Here is a 26,738-nt window from a genome sequence, read left to right on the forward strand (position 1 = left end):
GTAAACATCATAATAATGTCAGGTGTCCAATGTGAAGGCAATTATAAACAGCTAAATAACTAATAAGACAACAAATCACAATTCAGTTTGCAGATATTAAAATGACCATCACCACTGGTTACATTCTTAATATTGAGTGACCAAAAAAAAAAAAAGTGTTTGAATCTACAATTTGAATTGACAATTCATTTAATTTTACTTTACAATTAACATCCATCTCTGGTGATTGAGTGGTCAGCAATAAACACAGGAGTAAACAGTCAAAAATGTTTTGTGATTCGATCATTCAAAACACGTAACAAATACAGGTGCATCTCAGAAAATTACAATATGGTGAAGTTCATTTTTTCTTGTAACTTTTCAAAAAGTGAAACTTTCATATATTTTAGCTTCATTACATGTTAAGTAAAACATTTCAAAAGTTTTTTTGTTTTAATTTTGATGATTAGAGCTTACAGCTCATGAAAGTCAAAAATCAGTATCTCAAAATATTAGAATATTTACATTTGAGTTTCAATTAATGACCATCCCTACAGTATAAATTCAGAGTATCTCTTGTTCTTTGAAACCACAATAATGGGGAAGACTGCTGACTTGGTAATGATCCAGAAGACGAACATTGACGCCCTCCACAAAGAGGGTAAGTCACAGAGGGTCATTACTGAAAGGTGTAGCTGTTTACAGAGTGCTGTATCAAAGCATATTAAATGCAAAGTTGACTGGAAGGAAGAAATTGGGTAGGAAAAGGTGCACAAGCAACAGGGATGACTGCAAGCTTGAGAATACTGTCAAGCAAAGCTGATTCAAACACTTGTGAGAGCTTCACAAGGAGTAGACTGAAGCTGGAGTCAGTGCATCAAGAGTCACCACGCTCAGACGTCTTCAGGAAAAGGGCTACCAAGCCACTTCTGAACCAGAGACAACGTCAGAAGCATCTTACCTGGGCTGTGGAGAAAAAGAACTGGACTGTTGCTCAGTGGTCCAAAGTCCTCTTTTCAGATAAAAGTAAATTTTGCTTTTCATTTGGAAATCAAGGTCTGGAGTCTGGAGGAAGACTGGAGAGGCACAGAATCCAAGCTGCTTGAAGTCTAGTTTGAAGTTTCCACAGTCAGTGATGATTTGGGCTGCCATGTCATCTGCTGGTGTTGGTCCACTGTGTTTCATCAAGTCCAAAGTCAATGCAGCCGTCTACCAGGAGATTTTAGAGCACTTTATGCTTCCATCTGCTGACAAGCTTTATGGAGATGCTGATTTGCTTTTCCAGCAGGGCTTTAGCACCTACCCACACTGCCAAAACCACTTCCAAGTGCTTTGCTGACCATGATATTACTGTGCTTGATTGGCCAACATGCCTGACCTGAACCCCATATGGAATCTATGGGATATTTTCAAGAGAAAGATGAGAAACAGTCGATCCAACAATCCAGACGAGCTGAAGACTCAATAGTGCCTCAGCAGAACCACAGGCTGATTGCTTCCATGCCATTCTTCACTGATGCTGGAGTTTGTGCTAAAGGAGCCCCGACAAAGTATCGAGTGCATAAATGAACATACTTTAAAGAACTTGAACATTTGTGTTTTGCAAACCCTTTTTTTGATTGATCTTAGGAAATATTCTAACATTGAGATACAGATTTTTGACTTTCATGTGCTGTAAGCTCTAATCAAAAAAAAAAAAAAAAAAACTTTTGAAATTTTTTACTTTACATGCAATGAATCTAAAATATATGAAAGTTTCACTTTTTGAAATGAGTTACAAGAAAAAATGAACTTTCACCACATTCTAATTTTCTGAGATGCACCTGTATGAAGCACATTTGAGGTACTTCTGATTTCTTTTTAAATTCTAATGCACACTGTATTAAAGAAGAGCGGCTTGATTAAGTGCTGGAAATAGTGAAGGATGGTCAAAGAACAGTAACAAAACTCTGAAACATGTACAGTCACACACAAGAGTATTGTAGAAGAATTCATATGTTCACTTTTTTATATTTAACTTACAGATCTCAGCTTAAGTTTCGCTTCAGTTTGTATTCCATTATATTCTATCAGTTTAAATAGTTTGTTTTGATAATATATTATGTTAGGGCTATATTATAAACCTGATAAATAATTGACCTTGTTTTTGAGTCTTTGACTTTGAGTCTCTTGCTCATCAAGGCTGTAAAAATAAGGCAAAAACAGTGATAGTGAAATATTATTGCAATTTCTAATATTGGTTTAAGTATATGAATTTGGTATATGAAGAGTTTAAGGCCTTAGACAGTTTTAAATGTTAAATGGTATAAGAAATAATTTTTCAAAGTGCCTTAAATAGATTAAGAATTCTGCAGATACCTTGCAAATAGTCAAATAAAACTCTTTCCTTGATATTCGTTGATATTTGTGTATTGACAATGTTTTTGATTGAAATTTATGGTCTTTATTTTATTTGGGCTAGTTTAATTTTCGGGCTACCAAAATCTGAGGAGTACCTGCCCGAAGGGCTACCAGGGTTTCAGAAATTTTGCGAGCCCCGAGTATGACGACATGAACACAGAGACCCGCTCCTCAATTCAATCAATACAATTCAACGAGATGCACGTTATTACCAGGTTTAAATGGTGATCTGTCTTTTATATGAGCACTTGTGTCGTGTCATCTCATCTCTAGAGCAGTTAGAGGGGCACTGGACCCCTGGCCCGGGCCACCATCTTTCATTTCAATGAGTCATATTTTCTGCAATTCAAGCTGAATTGCAGAAAATTATGGAGGAGCAGAAGAAGTCTGTTTGAGGAATATCAATATAGCGCTGCCTCTGACCCGGAGCACAGATTCAGATTGATATTCTGTATGAATCTGACAGGCGATCTGTATGCATCGTTCACAATGACCCACCCCGCTATGCTCACTAGACAAATAGAGGCTTATTTTCATAATCGATAGTGTTGCTCTCCTTAACTAGCTGAATATTCAAGAAGCGGCCTCGAATGATGAGCGCCAACCCGAGGGCCCTGGCAGATGACAAGGTCACAACAGGCCATGAGAACGTGTTTGATGTCAACATAAAACAGTGCAACCCACTTTACATCTTTAATCTTTCCAACAGAATACAGATATTCTCAGATGTCAGTTTGGAAAACATATCTATTAATAAAAACTATTTTCTTTTAGTTTTTATATATAAAAAAACAAGAACATTGAAATACAATTAAATAATTTTATTTAAATACAAATATATAAATTTTTCATTTATATTAACTTCCATCCATCCATCCATCTAAATGCATAAATGTAAATGTATTTTTCATATAAAATAAAAATAATAAAAAAAGTTAATTAGTTTGTTATTTTAAATTAATATTATTTATTTATTTTATTACTTTATTATTATTACTACTACCACTACATTAAATTGATAAATTTTGCCTTGGTATCTAGCTGAAATAAGTTTTTAATATTTTCATTAAACATTTTATTTCAAGTAAACATTTTGGGATTTTAAATTTCAGATTTAAGGAAACAATAACCATGAAATTATATTATTTTTTCTTCTTCTCAAGTAGATTACACATTGAGTCATTGAAAAACGAAATGTATATGCAAAAAGCTAATTTTGAGTGTATAGACAGATTGCCCAGATCTATCTGAAAAGGGAAGCTGTTTTGATGAAAGATGATTTGGAAAAAGGTTAAAAGATAAATGATACAGAATAAGCTCTATAACACACATTAAGCAAATAGGATTGACTTTGATTTGATTTTGCACTCCAGTCCCCGAGCGAAAGACTAAGTTGGTGTTTTTCTCCTGATCGCTCAGACGTCACTGCTTTGCTGATACATTCCCCCATTAGGCTTATGTCTAGCAGCAATTTAAAATCAATTACCATCTGCCGAGAAGCCAGTGAGGTTGTAAACTTTGTGCATTTGTTTGTTTGGACAGACAGTGCTGACTACTCCTTCAAAGACGCCCCATCTTGACAAATAAAAGCCCATTTGTGATGGGCTCCTTCTGAGCGGGGACGCATGTGTGTTTGTGCACGTTGAAGAAGGTTCTCATTAGCGACAGATTAATGGAAACAGGAAAAGGAAGCGATGGAAGGAAAAGGAAATGGAAAGAAGCTGTTTAAGTTAGTTTTACCCCTCTGGAGTGAAGTCTTTCTCCTTGCAGATGTCCATTAGTTTGGGGGTCAACCTGTAGGCCTTCAGACAGAGAGAGCCTTGCGCGGTCTTGATGGGATCTATGAAGCAAAAAAGAGCAAATGTAAGCTACATCCACATGTGTGTGCATATACTGCGTACAAGTTTGCCATATAGGGACCTACGAGCTCCTCAACGCAGAAAACAGTGAACTGCAGAATCCAGTCATAAAGAAATCTACAGCATAACATGAAATGCCATGTCACTTCATCAGACAGGACAACCCGTCAAAATAAAAGCTCTGTTTAATTTCAATATGGCTTAAATTAACTTGAATAATAATGCACAATTTTTATGATGTAATTTTAACAGTTAACCTCTGTTGTGCAGCACTTTGCTGGCAAATAATAAATGAAATTGGAAAAGTTTAAATTACATTTTAAAAAAGATTAATTCAATTGTTAATGTTTTCCATCTTTATTTGAAAATTTTGGGAAAAAATTAAGGATAAAATTGTAAATACATTGTTATTTTTATGAATGCAGTTAATTGGACATGCTTTTTGATCATTAAAATTTTAAATTTAATTCAGTTTAATTAAATCATCCCAGCAGGCACACAACGTCATATGACGTTAATATTAGGTTGGATTTAGGTCGCGACGTCAGGTGACCAAAATTCAATGTCAAGCCAACGTCTAATGACAACGTTGATTTGACGTCCAAGACCGACGTCAATTGACGTTGATATTTAGTTGTTTTCAGGTTGTGTTGGGAAGTAACCAAAATCCAACGTCGAGCCAACGTCTAAAGCCAACGTCATATTGACGTCAAATACTGATATACAGTCGTCGGGTATGGCAACCAAAACCCAACGTCGCCTAGACGTCATAATGGTAACGTCCACACAACGTCAGATTCTAACATCATTTGACGTTGTTTTTAGGTTGTGGCATTAACTAACCAAAATCCAACGTCGAGCCAACGTCTAAAGCCAACGTCATATTGACGTCAAATACTGATATACAGTGGTCAGGTATGGCAACCAAAACCCAACGTCGGCTAGACGTCATAATGGTAACGTCCACACAACGTCAGATTCTAACATCATTTGACGTTGTTTTTAGGTTGTGGCATTAACTAACCAAAATCCAACGTCGAGCCAACGTCTAAAGCCAACGTCATATTGACGTCAAATACTGATATACAGTGGTCAGGTATGGCAACCAAAACCCAACGTCGCCTAGACGTCATAATGATAACGTCCACACAACGTCAGATTCTAACATCATTTGACGTTGTTTTTAGGTTGTGGCATTAACTAACCAAAATCCAACGTCGAGCCAACGTCTAAAGCCAACGTCATATTGACGTCAAATACTGATATACAGTGGTCAGGTATGGCAACCAAAACCCAACGTCGGCTAGACGTCATAATGGTAACGTCCACACAACGCCAGATTCTAACATCATTTGACGTTGTTTTTAGGTTGTGGCATTAACTAACCAAAATCCAACGTCGAGCCAACGTCTAAAGCCAACGTCATATTGACGTCAAATACTGATATACAGTGGTCAGGTATGGCAACCAAAACCCAACGTCGGCTAGACGTCATAATGGTAACGTCCACACAACGTCAGATTCTAACATCATTTGACGTTGTTTTTAGGTTGTGGCATTAACTAACCAAAATCCAACGTCGAGCCAACGTCTAAAGCCAACGTCATATTGACGTCAAATACTGATATACAGTGGTCAGGTATGGCAACCAAAACCCAACGTCGGCTAGACGTCATAATGGTAACGTCCACACAACGCCAGATTCTAACATCATTTGACGTTGTTTTTAGGTTGTGGCATTAACTAACCAAAATCCAACGTCGAGCCAACGTCTAAAGCCAACGTCATATTGACGTCAAATACTGATATACAGTGGTCAGGTATGGCAACCAAAACCCAACGTCGGCTAGACGTCATAATGGTAACGTCTACACAACGTCAGATTCTAACATCATTTGACGTTGTTTTTAGGTTGTGGCATTAACTAACCAAAATCCAACGTCGAGCCAACGTCTAAAGCCAACGTCATATTGACGTCAAATACTGATGTACAGTCGTCAGGTATGGCAACCAAAACCCAACGTCGGCTAGACGTCATAATGGTAACGTCCACACAACGTCAGATTCTAACATCATTTGACGTTGTTTTTAGGTTGTGGCATTAACTAACCAAAATCCAACGTCGAGCCAACGTCTAAAGCCAACGTCATATTGACGTCAAATACTGATATACAGTCGTCGGTTATGGCAACCAAAACCCAACGTTGCCTAGACGTCATAATGGTAACGTCCACACAACGTCAGATTCTAACATCATTTGACGATGTTTTTAGGTTGTGGCATTAACTAACCAAAATCCAACGTCGAGCCAACGTCTAAAGCCAACGTCATATTGACGTCAAATACTGATGTACAGTGGTCAGGTATGGCAACCAAAACCCAACGTCGGCTAGACGTCATAATGGTAACGTCCACACAACGTCAGATTCTAACATCATTTGACGTTGTTTTTAGGTTGTGGCATTAACTAACCAAAATCCAACGTCGAGCCAACGTCTAAAGCCAACGTCATATTGACGTCAAATACTGATATACAGTCGTCGGTTATGGCAACCAAAACCCAACGTCGCCTAGACGTCACAATGGTAACGTCCACACAACGTCAGATTCTAACATCATTTGACGTTGTTTTTAGGTTGTGGCATTAACTAACCAAAATCCAACGTCGAGCCAACGTCTAAAGCCAACGTCATATTGACGTCAAATACTGATATACAGTGGTCAGGTATGGCAACCAAAACCCAACGTCGGCTAGACGTCATAATGGTAACGTCCACACAACGCCAGATTCTAACATCATTTGACGTTGTTTTTAGGTTGTGGCATTAACTAACCAAAATCCAACGTCGAGCCAACGTCTAAAGCCAACGTCATATTGACGTCAAATACTGATATACAGTGGTCAGGTATGGCAACCAAAACCCAACGTCGGCTAGACGTCATAATGGTAACGTCCACACAACGCCAGATTCTAACATCATTTGACGTTGTTTTTAGGTTGTGGCATTAACTAACCAAAATCCAACGTCGAGCCAACGTCTAAAGCCAACGTCATATTGACGTCAAATACTGATATACAGTGGTCAGGTATGGCAACCAAAACCCAACGTCGGCTAGACGTCATAATGGTAACGTCTACACAACGTCAGATTCTAACATCATTTGACGTTGTTTTTAGGTTGTGGCATTAACTAACCAAAATCCAACGTCGAGCCAACGTCTAAAGCCAACGTCATATTGACGTCAAATACTGATGTACAGTCGTCAGGTATGGCAACCAAAACCCAACGTCGGCTAGACGTCATAATGGTAACGTCCACACAACGTCAGATTCTAACATCATTTGACGTTGTTTTTAGGTTGTGGCATTAACTAACCAAAATCCAACGTCGAGCCAACGTCTAAAGCCAACGTCATATTGACGTCAAATACTGATATACAGTCGTCGGTTATGGCAACCAAAACCCAACGTTGCCTAGACGTCATAATGGTAACGTCCACACAACGTCAGATTCTAACATCATTTGACGATGTTTTTAGGTTGTGGCATTAACTAACCAAAATCCAACGTCGAGCCAACGTCTAAAGCCAACGTCATATTGACGTCAAATACTGATGTACAGTGGTCAGGTATGGCAACCAAAACCCAACGTCGGCTAGACGTCATAATGGTAACGTCCACACAACGTCAGATTCTAACATCATTTGACGTTGTTTTTAGGTTGTGGCATTAACTAACCAAAATCCAACGTCGAGCCAACGTCTAAAGCCAACGTCATATTGACGTCAAATACTGATATACAGTCGTCGGTTATGGCAACCAAAACCCAACGTCGCCTAGACGTCACAATGGTAACGTCCACACAACGTCAGATTCTAACATCATTTGACGTTGTTTTTAGGTTGTGGCATTAACTAACCAAAATCCAACGTCGAGCCAACGTCTAAAGCCAACGTCATATTGACGTCAAATACTGATTTACAGTGGTCAGGTATGGCAACCAAAACCCAACGTCGCCTAGACGTCATAATGGTAACGTCCACACAACGTCAGATTGTAACATCATTTGACGTTGTTTTTAGGTTGTGGCATTAACTAACCAAAATCCAACGTCGAGCCAACGTCTAAAGCCAACGTCATATTGACGTCAAATACTGATATACAGTGGTCAGGTATGGCAACCAAAACCCAACGTTGGCTAGACGTCATAATGGTAACGTCCACACAACGTCAGATTCTAACATCATTTGACGTTGTTTTTAGGTTGTGGCATTAACTAACCAAAATCCAACGTCGAGCCAACGTCTAAAGCCAACGTCATATTGACGTCAAATACTGATATACAGTCGTCGGTTATGGCAACCAAAACCCAACGTCGCCTAGACGTCACAATGGTAACGTCCACACAACGTCAGATTCTAACATCATTTGACGTTGTTTTTAGGTTGTGGCATTAACTAACCAAAATCCAACGTCGAGCCAACGTCTTAAGCCAACGTCATATTGACGTCAAATACTGATATACAGTCGTCAGGTATGGCATCCAAAACTCAACGTCGCCTAGACGTCATAATGGTAACGTCCACACAACGTCAGATTCTAACATCATTTGATGTTGATCTTCAGTTGTTTTTAGGTTGTGGCATTAACTAACCAAAATCCAACGTCGAGCCAACGTCTCAAGCCAACGTCATACGGACGTCAAATACTGATATACAGTCATCAGGTATGGCAACCAAAACCCAACGTCACCTAGACGTCATAATGGTAACGTCCACACAACGTCAGATTCTAACATCATTTGACGTTGTTTTTAGGTTGTGGCATTAACTAACCAAAATCCAACGTCGAGCTAACTTCTTAAGCCAACGTCATATTGACGTCAAATACTGATATAGAGTCGTCAGGTATGGCAACCAAAACCCAACGTCGGCTAGACGTCATGATGGTAACGTCCACACAACGTCAGATTCTAACATCATTTGACGTTGTTTTTAGGTTGTGGCATTAACTAACCAAAATCCAACGTCGAGCCAACGTCTAAAGCCAACGTCATATTGACGTCAAATACTGATATACATTCGTTGGGTATGGCATCCAAAACTCAACGTCGCCTAGACGTCATAATGGTAACGTCCAGACAACGTCAGATTATAAAATCATTTGACGTTGATCTTCAGTTGTTTTTAGGTTGTGGCATTAACTAACCAAAATCCAACGTCGAGCCAACGTCTTAAGCCAACGTCATATTGACGTCAAATACTGATATACAGTCGTCAGGTATGGCATCCAAAACTCAACGTCGCCTAGACGTCATAATGGTAACGTCCACACAACGTCAGATTCTAACATCATTTGATGTTGATCTTCAGTTGTTTTTAGGTTGTGGCATTAACTAACCAAAATCCAACGTCGAGCCAACGTCTCAAGCCAACGTCATACGGACGTCAAATACTGATATACAGTCATCAGGTATGGCAACCAAAACCCAACGTCACCTAGACGTCATAATGGTAACGTCCACACAACGTCAGATTCTAACATCATTTGACGTTGTTTTTAGGTTGTGGCATTAACTAACCAAAATCCAACGTCGAGCCAACGTCTTAAGCCAACGTCATATTGACGTCAAATACTGATATACAGTCGTCAGGTATGGCAACCAAAACCCAACGTCGCCTAGACGTCATAATGGTAACGTCCACACAACGTCAGATTCTAACATCATTTGACGTTGTTTTTAGGTTGTGGCATTAACTAACCAAAATCCAACGTCGAGCCAACGTCTCAAGCCAACGTCATACGGACGTCAAATACTGATATACAGTCATCAGGTATGGCAACCAAAACCCAACGTCACCTAGACGTCATAATGGTAACGTCCACACAACGTCAGATTCTAACATCATTTGACGTTGTTTTTAGGTTGTGGCATTAACTAACCAAAATCCAACGTCGAGCCAACTTCTTAAGCCAACGTCATATTGACGTCAAATACTGATATAGAGTCGTCAGGTATGGCAACCAAAACCCAACGTCGCCTAGACGTCATAATGGTAACGTCCACACAACGTCAAATTATAACATAATTTGACGTTGATCTATAGTTAGTATTAGGTTGTGGCAAAAAATAACCAAAATCCAACGTCAAGCCAACATCTTAAGCCAGGTTCATATTGATGTCAAATACTCATATACAGTCGTCAGGTATGGCAACCAAAACCCAACGTCTCCTAGACATCATATTGGTAATGCTCACTCAGTGTCAAACTCTAACATCATTAGATGTTGACTTCACAATCACGTCATACAGCCATCGAAAAATATTGGTATGTTATCTGATCAGAGTATACATTTGTTATTTGTGTGAGAGAAACCTTATATCTACTGAGAAATTTGAAATGAGAAAAAAACAAGAGCATAGAGAAAAGGGTCTGAGAGGACTGGAATGCATACATTCCATGCAATTTGTAGAAAACATACATTTAAATATGGAAAATGTAGAATCCTCAATTTGTCAAATGTGCATGTCTGCGTTATGGAAACACCTTGCTGTGAGGTGACTGCATAACCACGGAGTCATTTGCTGTTGCAAGCAATACAGTGATGAAATGAATAAGAGTACATTCATTATCATAGGCCTCAATTATTGTTGAATTAGTCGCACATCAACATTTCGTTTACATTTTCCCATACCACGAATGCTGTAACAGCATTGCCACTGCAGTCAACAGTGTAATCTGTAGACAAATGTTGCAATTATGACAGTGTTTTTAGTAAGTGTTACTGTGGACAAAGGAATAAACCTAAACCAACAGGTGGTGTAACACTTACAGCAAAGGGTCAGATATAGAAAATGCCACAGTTGTAGGCACAGCTGCATTTAGGCATAAGAGTGGTTATACAGTTGAGGCAAGGGATTTGTTAAAGTTCAAAAGGGTCATCATTGGTCATGTGAATGAAACTGTAATTTACAAGTATAGCCAGACGTGTACACACCTTCTCTGTACTCCTAAACCTAACCCTATTTTAACTATAAATTCATATGGAAATTATAGGTGAATAGTGAATGGCACAGATGTGCCTGCCCCTGGTTGTGAGCATAAGTGAAAACACAATTTTACCAATTACTTACATGTAACAGCCTAAAAAAAAAAAAATCAATACATATTTGCTATCTTTTGTTTAAAACATTTTTTTCTACAGTTACAAAGTTGTTTGACGTCTCTCTATGTTGCTTTGTTCGTGATTGGTTAATCTGAATGTCATCCAGGAATCTGACCAATGACAGCAGGGCACGCCTCCTCCCGCTCAGATTTGAAAGTTCACCTCAGTCGTTACTGCAGCTCTGTTTATCTGCAGTCCTGCTCCGTTCAGTGCTCTAGGAATGGCTTTCACATGATTGTCTCATATCTGACAGATGAGTTATTATTTTGACCGATTTTGAGTTATGCGGTGTCGATTGAGAACACAGACACAATGGCTATGGACACATAATGGAAACACAGAAGGTAAGTACCTCTTATAATTGTTTTTTTGTTACTGTTAAAGTGATATGATAATCGCGATGACATAATCTGTTTCTGTGTTTTGTTATTATGTTTTAATACTGTCCAGATAAGGCTGTGTGACAATGTCTTGGGAATGATTAAAAGTGACTCGTTGTTGTTGTTTTTATATCGCGAAATGTAAATATATCCGCGTAGCGTTAGTACTACAAGTTCTGGAGGTTTATGTAATAGATACATATACATGAATGACAGAATAAATAGCGGGAGCTGGACCTTAATATGAGTTAAGTACTGAAGGCCGCCTTTTGCTGATCTTATTTTTAATAACAGAATGAAATAGTAAAAATAACAATATTGTTATTTTATTGTCAAATAAAATGTCTCACTCTGGAACATGAACAACTGACATGTGTTCAACAGAGAGATCATGAAACCACCTTAAGAATACTATGTAAACCATGCTTTCGGATCCAACTTACTGCTAAGTGTTTGTATAAAGCTGGTGAGTAACGTTAGCCAAACTTTTTGTAAGCCTGTCTGTCTCTGTCAGTAAGTCAACAATTACTATTGTTTTATTAAACCTGTTAAATATTCGTGTGTGTGTGTGTGTGTGTGTGTGTGTGTGTGTTTCCCCTCTCATGGTCCAGAGGTTTTGTGATTGAAAATCTTCTGCCATATGATCTTCTGTAAAAGTGAGTATTCATAATACTTTAATGATCATGTGCCGTTATATGTGAACATGGGCAAAGCAGGCAAACTCTGCACCAAGGCACCACTCTGATTCAAACTTAATTCTTGAGTTTAGCTCACTCAAAATCAAAACTCCCTCATCATTTTCTAACCCTCATGTCTTTTTTAATCTTCTTTTGTGTTCCACAGAAAAAAAAAGTCAGTTATGCAGGTTGGAAAAGACATAAGTGAGTAAATGATGACATCATATTCACCTTATTCTTCACATAAAAATGGCCCATTTATAGATTTTATGGGTCTTGCTTCCAGATATTTTTACTTTTTTAGCTATACAGAACTGCTCGTTTTGCTGCTTGATATTGCAAATTGGTTTGTCATACCATATTATTTTAGTGTATTATCTTAATTATGAACACACTGGTTTGTAATACAAACAGTTTTACTATTTACTGCATGTTGTTATTGTTATTTAAGGCTAATGAACTTGAAGTCTCGCCCATAGGCTTACTTCTGCGTTTAGGAATAAGGTGGATGAAGTATGAAGATACTTGAGTAATTTAATGATCTCCTCAAGTACATTTGTTAGACATCACCGACGTGTGATAGAAAAGCAGTGTAAACAGATTAATAATTTTATTAGTTATAAATATACAGGTATTAGCATTTTAGCAATTGATAAAAATATTATATTTTTTTTTTTTAGTGTACTAATTGCCATTTTTTACATCTGGGAAAAGTTATTTGTTGTGAATACTCATTTCTTTATTTGTATTTCCTGTAGCTCAAATAGTAGAGCATGGCGCTAGCAACGCCAAGATCATGGGTTCGATTCCCAGGGAAAGCAAGAGCTGATAAAAATGTAGAAACTGTAACTTGAATGCAATGTAAGCCGCTTTGGATAAAAGCGTCTGCTAAATGTAAATGTGTTTATAATTACAAGTAGGTTTAACTTGTAACTTGCTCAAGGGTACCTCAAGCCCTGTTTACACTAGTGGGTTTCCTGCCAGGACTGAGACTCGAACCCATGACCTTCAGACTACAAGTCTGCCTCTCTAACCATTAGGTCACAGCTAAATAATTAAATTAGTCAGAATATCTCATAATGTCAAATGTTGTTTAAAGAAAAGGTACACAAATGGAATCCTCCTTTTTAAGGACTTTTCAATAAATCTGTTGTGTCTTTTTTTTGCATTTATTTAACCCCCAGATGCAGCAAGGATCCAGCTGATTACTTCAGATTTGGAGGACTGCTCTTTATCTACTGTGTCTGTCACTTCTGGTGCAGAATCATGGACCTTTATTTGTATGTTTTGATTTTACTTTTTATTACACTTGTGTAGCTAGTATTCAGGATTAAAATACAATGTAATTTTTTTCCACATATATTATCAGAGCTATATTGGAGCCCAAAAGGGTCAATAGAATATTGATAAAAACACTATAAACCTGATTGGGATAATACAAGCTAAAGTACAGTTCCCTGCACAATCTTTTTAAAATAAAAAAATTATGATACTAACCCTAATTTTTTCAATTGCTTCTCAAGAATTCCTCTTCAGGAAATTTGTTTACACAAATTTACATCTGAATAATGAAACAGTTTTAAAGAGATACTCCACCCCAAAATGAAAATTTTGTCATTAATCAATTACCACCATGTCGTTCCAAACCCATAAAAGCTTTGTTCGTCTTCTGAATACAATTTAAGATATTTTGGATGAAACAGCGCATCCCTGTGTCAAGGCTGATACAGAAGAGTGTATGTGTTTTGCGTCCAGGGCATAATCTCCAAAATGGCGCTGTGCTGATGCAGAGGAGACGTTACGGTGCCTAATTGTTGAATAAAGTCATTATTTTTGTTGTATTTCTATATAAAAAGTATTCTCATCGCTTCATAACATTACATAACATATTCTGACAATGTGTTTCATACTTTTCTGGACCTTGACAGTGTAATTTACTTGGCAGTCAATGGGACAGACACAAGCCTCCCGGGTTTCATCCAAAATATCTTAAATTGTGTTCCGAAGATGAATGAAGCTTTTACAGGCTTGGAACAACATGGGGGTAAGTGATTAATGACAATTTTCATTTTGGGGTGGAGTATCCCTTTAAGCCTGGAATACACTACACGACTTTTAAAAATCTGAACAGATTTTTAAATCACCAGGCATCATACACTTACCGATTTTGTAAATAATGACAAAGGAAAGCTGGGCATCATATATAATTAGGCCTGGAATACACTACACGTTTTTTGTCCTGATTTTCCGCCAATTTACAGTCTGGAGAAGTTGACACTAGTTGCCGAAAGTCAGAGCCAGTCTGTAGATTTGATAGTCACAGACTCCGGTTTTTTAGCTTCAGACTCAGATTCTATCCAGTTGGAGGATATCAAAAATGTTTGATATTTTCAGCCGATTTTAGAACGTATATTGTTTCCATTTGTCACGCGTCTCCAAGGCTCATGTTTCTGAGTGAGTTTGTTGTGCTCGGAACAACTTTAAAGTCTGGTAGTGTATGATCCTCGGTCATGTTGTGTATGATGCCCAGTTTTCCTTTGTCACGATTTACAAAGTCAGTATATAGCCAGGTCCATAAATATTGGGACATCAACACAATTCTAACATTTTTGGCTCTATACACCACCACAATGGATTTCAAATGAAACGAACAAGATGTGCTTTAACTGCAGACTGTCAGCTTTAATTTGAGGGTATTTACATCCAAATCAGGTGAACGGTGTAGGAATTACAACAGTTTGTATATGTGCCTCCCACTTGTTAAGGGACCAAAAGTAATGGGACAGAATAATAATCAAATCAAACTTTCACTTTTTAATACTTGGTTGCAAATCCTTTGCAGTCAATTACAGCCTGAAGTCTGGAATGCATAGACATCACCAGACGCTGGGTTTCATCCCTGGTGATGCTCTGCCAGGCCTCTACTGCAACCGTCTTCAGTTCCTGCTTGTTCTTGGGGCATTTTCCCTTCAGTTTGGTCTTCAGCAAGTGAAATGGATGCTCAATCGGATTCAGGTCAGGTGATTGACTTGGCCATTGCATAACAGTCCACTTCTTTCCCTTCAAAAACTCTTTGGTTGCTTTTGCAGTATGCTTTGGGTCATTGTCCATCTGCACTGTGAAGCGCCGTCCAGTGAGTTCTGAAGCATTTGGCTGAATATGAGCAGATAATATTGCCCGAAACACTTCAGAATTCATCCTGCTGCTTTTGTCAGCAGTCACATCATCAATAAATACAAGAGAACCAGTTCCACTGGCAGCCATACATGCCAACGCCATGACACTACCACCACCATGCTTCACTGATGAGGTGGTATGCTTCGGATCATGAGCAGTTCCTTTCCTTCTCCATACTCTTCTCTTCCCATCACTCTGGTACAAGTTGATCTTGGTCTCATCTGTCCATAGGATGTTGTTCCAGAACTGTGAAGGCTTTTTTCGATGCCGTTTGGCAAACTCTAATCTGGCCTTCCTGTTTTTGAGGCTCACCAATGGTTTACATCTTGTGGTGAACCCTCTGTATTCACTCTGGTGAAGTCTTCTCTTGATTGTTGACTTTGACACACATACACCTACCTCCTGGAGAGTGTTCTTGATCTGGCCAACTGTTGTGAAGGGTGTTTTCTTCACCAGGGAAAGAATTCTTTGGTCATCCACCACAGTTGTTTTCCGTGGTCTTCCGGGTCTTTTGGTGTTGCTGAACTCACCGGTGCGTTCCTTCTTTTTAAGAATGTTCCAAACAGTTGTTTTGGCCACGCCTAATGTTTTTGCCATCTCTCTGATGGGTTTGTTTTGTTTTTTCAGCCTAATGATGGCTTGCTTCACTGATAGTGACAGCTCTTTGGATCTCATCTTGACAGTTGACAGCAACAGATTCCAAATGCAAATAGCACACTTGAAATTAACTCTGGACATTTTATCTGCTCCTTGTAATTGGGATAGTGAGGGAGTAACACACACCTGGCCATGGAACAGCTGAGAAGCCAATTGTCCCATTACTTTTGGTCCCTTAACAAGTGGGAGGCACATATGCAAACTGTTGTAATTCCTACACCGTTCACCTGATTTGGATGTAAATACCCTCAAATTAAAGCTGACAGTGTGCAGTTAAAGCACATCTTGTTCGTTTCATTTGAAATCCATTGTGGTGGTGTATAGAGCCAAAAATGTTAGAATTGTGTCGATGTCCCAATATTTATGGACCTGACTGTATGTATGATGCCTAGTGTTTTAAAAATCTGTTCAGATTTGAAAAGTCATGTAGTGTAATCCAGCCTTTAGAATTAATAGTCGTTTGAAACTTGTAGATGTTTTGTATTTCTTGTGCTGAGAATATTTAATTCAACTCATTAACTTCTCATCAAACTGTTCTGTTAATTGGTGCAGTATTTTAAATGTTGAAATGTATTTGAAATGTATTTCCTTTCAAATTTGCACTGTTTTACTTCAAAAACTGAATGATTGCATTTTCAGTTTTGTACAGTATATGTAGAGACTTTGTATTTTGTCTTTCAAAATAAAACTTTTATTAATTTACAATTGTCAGCATCCTTTAACACTATAATTTTTTGTTTTTTAATAAGCTGTAAAATAAGAAGTGTTTCTCTGTAGAACGTTTAGGCTAGTATTTTACTTTTAGCACTTTATTGAATGCGTTTGATCATAATAATCTAGGAAAATCTGTGAAAGGACAGTGTTCCTCTGTACACGGTTTAGTGATATCACTTTATTTAATTGGTCAGTAAAAAATCCATAAAGTAAGTTTTACACTGTTAAAAAAATAAAGAAACGGTCAAATGACTGGCAGTAACGGTTGCCAAACAAAAAACATAAAACTGAAGTAAATAAAAAAATGGGACAAACCACGCTCATATCGATGTAATGTGGAATACCATTCATATGCCTTAAATACGGGATGATTCTATGTTAATGTCAAGCCTTGTTTGCAAATGTGTGCTAATATTGCCAACTTACAAAATAATGACAGACTGCTGATATTACTGAACTCATACTGTGAAATATCCCAAAACATTGCTTTTGGTACCATATAAGAGTCATAATTTGCTCAGTCAGTTGTTTGTTCTCTCACTTTCGTGTACATACAACAGACCCAAGTGAATGATTAGAGATTTTTCCTCACTGCCTTTTAGCATTAACACCAGGAAGGTTTTAGGTTTCGCAATATCAGTTTTGTCTTCAGAAGATAAAAGCATAGCAATTTGGGTGGGCCCATGATCTTCCATCTAGCACCACAGTACAACCAATGTGACATCTACATTAGATATGACAAACCTAACACAAACTATAACAAGCGGTTCATAATGTGTTATGTATAATTAATTATTTGGACATTTAACTCCTCTTCCTTTTGTATTCACAGGTTGATAACAAATGTGGTAATGGCCAGTTTCGATAGGGATGTAATGCAGTGTTTGTCCACTGTTGGAGGCTGACAAAAATCAGGTTGACATCAGAACTTAATGTAAGATTGACCTCAACCTCTAATGTTGGATAGATGTTGCATTTTTCATTTTCACCCAAAATACAACATCTGTCCAACGTTGGGTTCTGACGTTGGGTTCTGACATCAATTTGACGTTGGGTTCTGACGTCAACCTGATTTTCATTTTCAACCAAAATACAACGTCTGTCCAACGTTGGGTTCTGACGTCAATCTGACGTTGGGTTCTGACGTCAACCTGATTTTCATTTTCAACCAAAATACAACGTCTGTCCAACGTTGGGTTCTGACATCAATCTGACGTTGGGTTCTGACGTCAACCCGATTTTCATTTTCAACCAAAATACAACGTCTGTCCAACGTCGGAGATTGACGTCAATTTGACGTTGGGTTTTGACATCAGTCTGACGTTGGATTCTGACGTCAACCCAATTTTCATTTTCAACCAAAATACAACGTCTGTCCAACGTCGGAGATTGACGTCAATCTGACGTTGGGTTCTGACATCAGCCTGACGTTGGGTTCTGACGTCAACCCGATTTTCATTTTCAACCACAATGCAACGTCTGTCCAACGTTGGAGATTGACGTCAATCTGACGTTGGATTCTGACGTCAACCCGATTTTCATTTTCAACCAAAATACAACGTCTGTCCAACGTTGGAGATTGACGTCAATCTGACGTTGGGTTCTGACATCATTCTGACGTTGGGTTCTGACGTCAACCTGATTTTCATTTTCAACCAAAATACAACGTCTGTCCAACGTTGGGTTCTGACGTTGGGTTCTGACATCAATCTGACGTTGGGTTCTGACGTCAACCCGATTTTCATTTTCAACCAAAATACAACGTCTGTCCAACGTCGGAGATTGACGTCAATTTGACGTTGGGTTTTGACATCAGTCTGACGTTGGATTCTGACGTCAACCCGATTTTCATTTTCAACCAAAATACAACGTCTGTCCAACGTCGGAGATTGACGTCAATCTGACGTTGGGTTCTGACATCAGCCTGACGTTGGGTTCTGACGTCAACCCGATTTTCATTTTCAACCAAAATGCAACGTCTGTCCAACGTTGGAGATTGACGTCAATCTGACGTTGGGTTCTGACGTCAACCCGATTTTCATTTTCAACCAAAATACAACGTCTGTCCAACGTTGGAGATTGACGTCAATCTGACGTTGGGTTCTGACATCATTCTGACGTTGGGTTCTGACGTCAACCCGATTTTCATTTTCAACCAAAATGCAACGTCTGTCCAACGTTGGAGATTGACGTCAATCTGACGTTGGGTTCTGACGTCAACCCGATTTTCATTTTCAACCAAAATACAACGTCTGTCCAACGTTGGAGATTGACGTCAATCTGACGTTGGGTTCTGACATCATTCTGACGTTGGGTTCTGACGTCAACCCGATTTTCATTTTCAACCAAAATGCAACGTCTGTCCAACGTCGGAGATTGACGTCAATCTGACGTTGGGTTCTGACGTCAACCCGATTTTCATTTTCAACCAAAATGCAACGTCTGTCCAACGTCGGAGATTGACGTCAATCTGACGTTGGGTTCTGACGTCAACCCGATTTTCATTTTCAACCAAAATGCAACGTCTGTCCAACGTCGGAGATTGACGTCAATCTGACGTTGGGTTCTGACGTCAACCCGATTTTCATTTTCAACCAAAATACAACGTCTGTCCAACGTCGGAGATTGACATCAATCTGACGTTGGGTTCCGACGTCAATCTGACGTTGGGTTCTGACGTCAATTTGACGTTGGGTTCTGACGTCAACCCGATTTTCACTTTCAACCAAAATACAACGTCTCTCCGACGTTGGGTTCTGACGTCAATCTGACGTTGGGTTCTGACGTCAACCCGATTTTCACTTTCAACCAAAATACAACGTCTCTCCGACGTTGGGTTCCGACGTCAATCTGACGTTGGGTTCCGACGTCAATCTGACGTTGGGTTCTGACGTCAATCTGACGTTGGGTTCTGACGTCAACCCGATTTTCACTTTCAACCAAAATACAACGTCTCTCCGACGTTGGGGTCCAACGTCAATCTGACGTCATATTGACGTCCGGTGCCTGCTGGGATTAAATTGCAATCCAGAAAAAGTAAAAACAGAACAGAATTTGAGGAAATTTCAATTAGGACCTTTTTTCTTTTTATTGCTAAACCATTAAAATTAAGTCCAGGAGAAGAAAAAACAGGCGGGAAAAAATATATTTTGAAAAAAAAAATAAAAGGGATTTGGGGGATTAACGTGTTTATTTCAGGTAACGGTGCATGTGCGAGCGAGCGAGAGAGAGAGACAGACAGACCGACACAAACAAGGAAAGGAAGGAAAGAAACAAAAGAAAACAAACCTTGGACAAAATAGCCATTTTAACAATATTTTTTGGTATTTAATGAAAAACATCGATATTTCTTTTGCTTTATCTGCAATACTGGATGGATTTTTTTCCAATGCATTCTGGTTTGCCAGCACAAAAGAAGGTATCTTATAAGTCAAGGTGAGCTTCATGCTTCTTGAAACAGGGAATCATTTGTTTTGCTAGTGCCAAACTTAGTGCAACATGTCCATATACAAGATGTATCCGTTGTACATAATGAAAGGTGTAATAAAAATCACTGTTGAATGAACACGGCACGTATGAAGTTAGATCTAGGAAACATCTGAGCTTCTATACAACAGCAGTACATCGCAATATCATTAGGAAGTGCTTTGAGTAGCATTAAATCCAAAATATAATTTTGCATGGTTGAAAAGGACAAAGGAATAATCATTTCTCCAGCACCACAGACCGATGACTTAATCAATGGCTGATACGGAGGCTGAGAGATGTACCGATAATTATAAGCCATTATACTTTAATCCTTTGAAGACATTCAATAAACACTACCATTCAAAAGTTTGGAATCACGTTTAATAGGTTCTCGCTTTCACTTTTGCATTGAATTGACCAAAAACAATGCTTTATTGCTGAAAATTATAATTACTGTTTGAAATAAAGGCAGTCTTTAGCATCACTCCAGTCTACTCGGAAACCGCTGAGACACCTCATCCTTACAAAATGACTGCTGATTTGCTACCACAGGAACATTTCTTATTACTTCAGCTCTGTTCGAAATAGTTCTGTGATTTAATGAAGTGTGGAAATGGCAATACAATGTCTTTTTTCAGCTGCTGAAATATTGAGCACACTTTTCCTCAAGTACAATTTTGGTTTCAAAAAGAAACCGCTTTCCCCAGAAACTTGGCAGGCTTTTGTTGTCTGAGAAAGACAGACGACTGGATCTAACCAGGACAGAGAGAGAAGTGGACAACCTAGATGCACAACAATAACGACATGTAGACCAGTCTCTGTAGTTTGAGAAACATGCATGCCGGGTCCTCGGCTGGCAGTTTGATTGAACAGAACACACTAAACATCAGCTTGATCTGAAGACGTGAAGACTCGAGAGATGCTGCTGGCCTTTTAGGAGTTTCAAGCTAACACGAAGGTTCAAATAGGCTAAAGATAGATAGATACAAAGATGGATGGATGGATGGATGGACGAATCTGAGGCGCTGAAAGCAGGTTTGACTAAGGTTTGCGAGAAACGCCCTACAAGCCAATTACAGCTACTGGAAGTGTAGCAGAAAGCATGAGATGAAACGTTAACATCAGGGATGCAATTTTCCGTGGAGAAAAGCAGCATGCACACACAATGATCCAGGTTTGATCGCATCTAATGTAAACACTGGCCGATGGTGCTATTTTGCTAGAAAGATGTGAGAAATCACCCAGATTGTGTGAAATACAATGCATAATTGCATGTACATTTTCTCTAGAAGCAACATCTTATTTAATACACTGCAGGATACAGATGTGCTTGGGTAAGCAAAAACAGTTCAAGAGTCAGTGAGAGTGTTCAGCTGTCTGCATAAATAGCCAGGCCATCCATCCATCCATCCATAAAAATAAATAAAACGCATTATAACGTATTTTCAGGAAATAAACAAACAAATTTTATAATTTATAATTTAAGTCATATCAAATTAAGCTAATGCTTCATTTGAAAATGCTATTTTTTATATATTAAATTAAGAAAAATAAAATTGAGTATAATTTATATGATTTGAGTAAATATAAATTAAATTACAATTTATATTAATTTAAATGACAACATGAAGTTACTATGCTTCATTTGAAGATGCTAAATAATACTAAATAGTTTTATAACAAAAAAAATAACATTATTTGGAAGATGGATATTTATTTGAAATAAACAAACAAACAATAATTTACATTGAGTCATTGTGAACAATTTTTATTAATTTTACCAGAACAGTTCATGTAAAAAAACAAAAACAAATGATGTGCGCAGAATGGTTGGTTTTCCTTTTTTTTTTTTTTGCATAACGATTGCATATCATAACGAATACAGCTTTTATTTAAAATACTCATTTGTAACATTAGAAATGCACAAAAAACCTATTCAAACAAACTAGTTAAAACTAGTCATAACTAGTCTATTTATAAAACTAATATACTAGCCAAATAAAACGTGCATTCAAATAATTATAATATTCACAATGTATCAAACAAAACCACAAATATATTGTGAATATTCACTACATCATCCAGCCTTAATTACTGTGGTGCGTTTTAAACCACCAAAACAGAAACAGGTTATGTTTAGAGATTATTATTATTAACCATGAGAAACAGATTATCTTTAAATAAATGTCTTTGAGAAGGAATACATGAGGAAGGAATACATGCCTTTAATGGTTGATCTGAAATGGGAACAAGGTGTATAACAATAAGAAAAAGGTCAGAGAGTTAAGTGCCATAAAACCACCGCTTCCATCCCGCACCTTCAAGACATTTATATTCACCGTGCAGATAACCAATCTCAGGCACGAGGGGCAGGAGGTCACGCACAGAAGCCTTTTCCACCCTCTTTCATAAAGAAATCATCGACTGCAGGTGCTGTCAGTTTTCATAATCAAGCTGCGCCAATCACAAAAGCTCGCCATTGCTTTCAGTAAGAGAGTTTTATTGAATTAATGTGCTTGTCAGAGAGTTGTCAAAGGCTTTGAAGTGTTCACATGGGCTTTATCAGAGCTGCCACTCACATCCACTCCGCAGAGGGGTTCTGCGTACTTTTTAAAATGTCCTTTGCCAAAGGTACATCCATCTAGAGTCACGGGTGGGCAGTTTAAATAATACCATAAAACTGAAGCCAATGCAAACAAACAAGATTTTGGATTTTGAGTGCAAAATTGTGTTTTTTTCATCCTAATCTAACGTTCACATTTTTCCAAAATCTATCTTAAAATATAGAGCAAGGCACTCGCAACGCCAAGGTCATGGGTTTGAAACAGGGAATGCATTAAATGCAGTTCAACTCGACTTATAAGCATCTGCTAAATGCATAAAAAGAATTTGTCCCTGGAAATCCAGCGTCTCTTGAAATAGTGGTACGTAGGAGGCGGAGGAGAGAGAGAGCAGAGTTGTTGGCATTGTTGTGTGTTGTGAATTGAGTCTCATATTAACAGCGTTGAACTGTTGATAATTTTGTTTTGTATATACCTGATTACTTAGACCTTTATTACTTTAACTATTGTTTTTGTTTAAACTATTCAGTTAATTTTCTTTTCTTTGTTATTCCCGTTAGGTTAAGTAAGCTGGCGAGTGTGCCGCTATTCTTCTGTAAAAATTGTGAATATCGTTTTCTCCTGTCTTTGCTTTAGATAGGGAGTCAGGAAAGACCGCTGTCATTGGTTTCTTTTTCTTTCACTATTAAGTGGGGTGAAAAAAAAATAACCACCTATCGATTGGTTTACCTCAGAATCGATTTATATTTATTTATTTACTTACTTTCCCTACGATGTGGTGGGGAGAAGTTAGCACTTTTTAATTCCAACAGAGGGCGAAATGTAAAAGGTGTGTTCGACTTGGAGCAGCACCGCGTAGACGATCAGCGTATGACATCAAAGTACCGCGAGAGCGATTCGAAAGCATGTGGAGCTGTCTGCTCTCTGTAGCTCTCGTGGTGCTTTGATAACGTCATGCACTGATCGTTCTGCGTGCGCAGTGCCGCTGCATTAGATGACGTCATATACGTTTTTGCGAGCAAGCAAAACCATGACGAGGCAGAAGATCAAACCTCTTCCAGAATTCTTTCTGCACCTTTACGTTTTTACACACTTCCAGGAAAACATGACTAAAATGGTATGCAGTGACATAGCACTTTATTTTATTTCAGAAAGTATTTTTTCTACTCATTTTGTTGAAAATTTGACATTTATGTGCAAGTTCTGGGTTTTGATACTTGAAAGTTGCATGGTTCAAAGTACTTTAAATATACACTGTATGTGTATGCTCCTGAAATAAAAGTTCAGAAAGATTTGATGCATTGTTTTTGTTAATATCACTCATCATATACAGCCTCTTTTAAGGGTATAATGAAGTATTTTCCATTGTCTAGTCTTTAATAAGCAAATTTAAACAAAAACAAAAAAATTCACAAATTGTAATATCGAATTGCATATAATCGCAATACGCGCAATATGCTGTATATTGAATCGGCACACAAGTATCGGGATAGTATTGAATCGGCAGATTAACGTATCGTCCCAGCCCTACTATTTACAATCCCTGGGTATAGTTACTGATACGTTATGTTTGTTGTTTTGGCTTTGCCCAATCCTAAAGAGATAGCCTTTTAACCGTACCACTACAAATGAAAATTAAATAAATCAAATAAAAAAAACTAACTCACTAGCAAAAAGTAAAAGCGGGTTTCAGATTTCTTTGTTATCTTCCCTGACCCTAAACCAGGGTCGTAACAACAGAAGTCATGGGTCCTAATCATAGACAATGCATGAACTCATTAATGCAATGAAAGTTGCTTTATATAGTAAATATTAGGAAGAGTGTTTGCTAAATGCATAAATGCTATAAAAAAGGGCAAATATTACACTATTGTGCATTAAATTGCTTTCAAGTCTTCTGACTTTTCACAGTGCATTAAAGCACCTCAGTCAAGACTTTTGCAATGTTCTGTAATATACTGGAATGCATTTCACTCAAAATGCAGTTCACATGCTGAGAGTCACTGCAGTTTAAAGCTGCAATCACTTGCACTCGGAAAGAAGATGAATCTCAGATAAATCAGACTGATTGATTTACCAGCAAGCATACTTTATCGGATCTAGTTATCGGATTTAATTTATTTATCAGAGCAATAAAAATGACGTTATTTTCTCTCATATCGGTCGATAATTTATCGGCCCGATAAATATTGTGCATCCCTAATTATAAAGACAAAACATCTGCTAAATGCATAAAGGAAAATATTCTACTAAAGTGCATTAAATCGCCTTTAAGTCAGGTCTTATGTATGACTCTTCACTCAAACTGATGAATGCAATTCAAATCACTTCATATAAATATTAGCATAAAAGCACCTGCTAAATGCGTGTAAAAACAAAACAAAAAAAACCTAAGTACATTAAATCGCATTAAAGTCAGGTGAGATTTCACAATGTCTTGTAAAGCATTTCCACTCTAGGGATGTAACGATTACCGGTTTGACGATAAATCATGATAAAATTCCCCACGGTTAGTATTACCGTTTCATATATTAATTATCATTAAAACCGTATTCGATTACCGCTGAACAACTCACGATAAATAAATACTGTCCAGCATAAAGCAGTGTTAAGTAACTGTCTCACGAGCGCATGGCAGCAGAGTAGTTTCATTCTGAGTGAAAACAGGGACGGAAAAGATGGGAGGTTTTAAAAGAGTGCCGAGGGAATTATACAAATGAATATATCAGTGAATTAATTATATGAATGTACCTCTGAAGGGTCTGACTGTCTTCAGAAACGATTCGATGGCATTTTGTAATACCTAAAGGAAGTGTTCTTAAACGCAATACTGCTTTGTTCGCGGAGTTCACGGGAATCAGCAGTAATTCAGCTTTTCCATATAAAGCGCCACCTGCTGTCAGAGACTGGATTTACAGACACTTATTTACATTCAGCCTGTGTGCAGTTTCTGTCTGGCCAAAAAAACGGACCAAATTTGCATGCCCTGCTGTAAATTTTAACCGGTTGATGAAAAACAAGCTTATGTGGATTCTACACATTTAAACAATTCAGATAAGCTATATAGAATTATTTATGGAGCAGATAAGTGGATAGAGAGTTGGACTTGTAACCTGAAGGTCATGGGTTTGAGTCTCAGGTCCGGCAGGGATTGTAGGAGGGGGAGTGAATAACCAACACACTCTCCACCCTCAATACCACGACTGAGGTGAGACCCTTGAGCAAGGCACTGAACCCCCAACTGCTCCCCGGCCGCCACAGCATTGGCTGCCCTCTGCTCCGGGTGTATGTTCACTACTGGAGTATGTTCACTACTGAGTGTGTACACTTGGATGGGTTAAATGCAGAGCACAAATTCTGAGTATGGGTCACCACACTTGGTCACACACCACTTCCCCCCTCCCCCTTATTAATCAATTATCATTTTGACTTAACCATTTTCTTTAAAGGCTGAAATGTGTGGACTACCTTTATGTTAAACTTTTTCAAAGCTTTATTTGAACATGCTATTAAACTGGTGTCAGTCAAGTTGTCATTTAAAATCCAGACCTCATTGGTAATGTTATTGTTTTAGTGATTATGCAAACAAAAAGTCATTTTATTTGCTGTTTGTTGATTTTTAAGTATAAAACTTGGTGAATTGATTTATGTATCGGTACTTTTTGAACATCTCCAGCACATTTTAACAATACCGTGAT

The 26,738-nt window shown here is 38.1% G+C and overlaps 1 protein-coding gene across 1 annotated transcript in view; it reads right to left on the bottom strand.

The window, feature by feature from the left end:
- LOC306877609 (eukaryotic translation initiation factor 3 subunit H-A-like) overlaps positions 1-26,738 on the bottom strand; it is a 72,832-nt gene that overhangs the window by 12,088 nt on the left and 34,006 nt on the right. The window contains exon 4 of the mRNA XM_079429466.1: positions 4,120-4,219. Within this exon, the coding sequence (XP_079285592.1) occupies positions 4,120-4,219 (100 nt within the window). The remainder of the gene's footprint in view (positions 1-4,119; positions 4,220-26,738) is intronic.

Source organism: Barbus barbus (assembly GCF_936440315.1).
Source record: "Barbus barbus genome assembly, chromosome: 12".
In the NCBI taxonomy this organism is placed as follows: domain Eukaryota; kingdom Metazoa; phylum Chordata; class Actinopteri; order Cypriniformes; family Cyprinidae; genus Barbus; species Barbus barbus.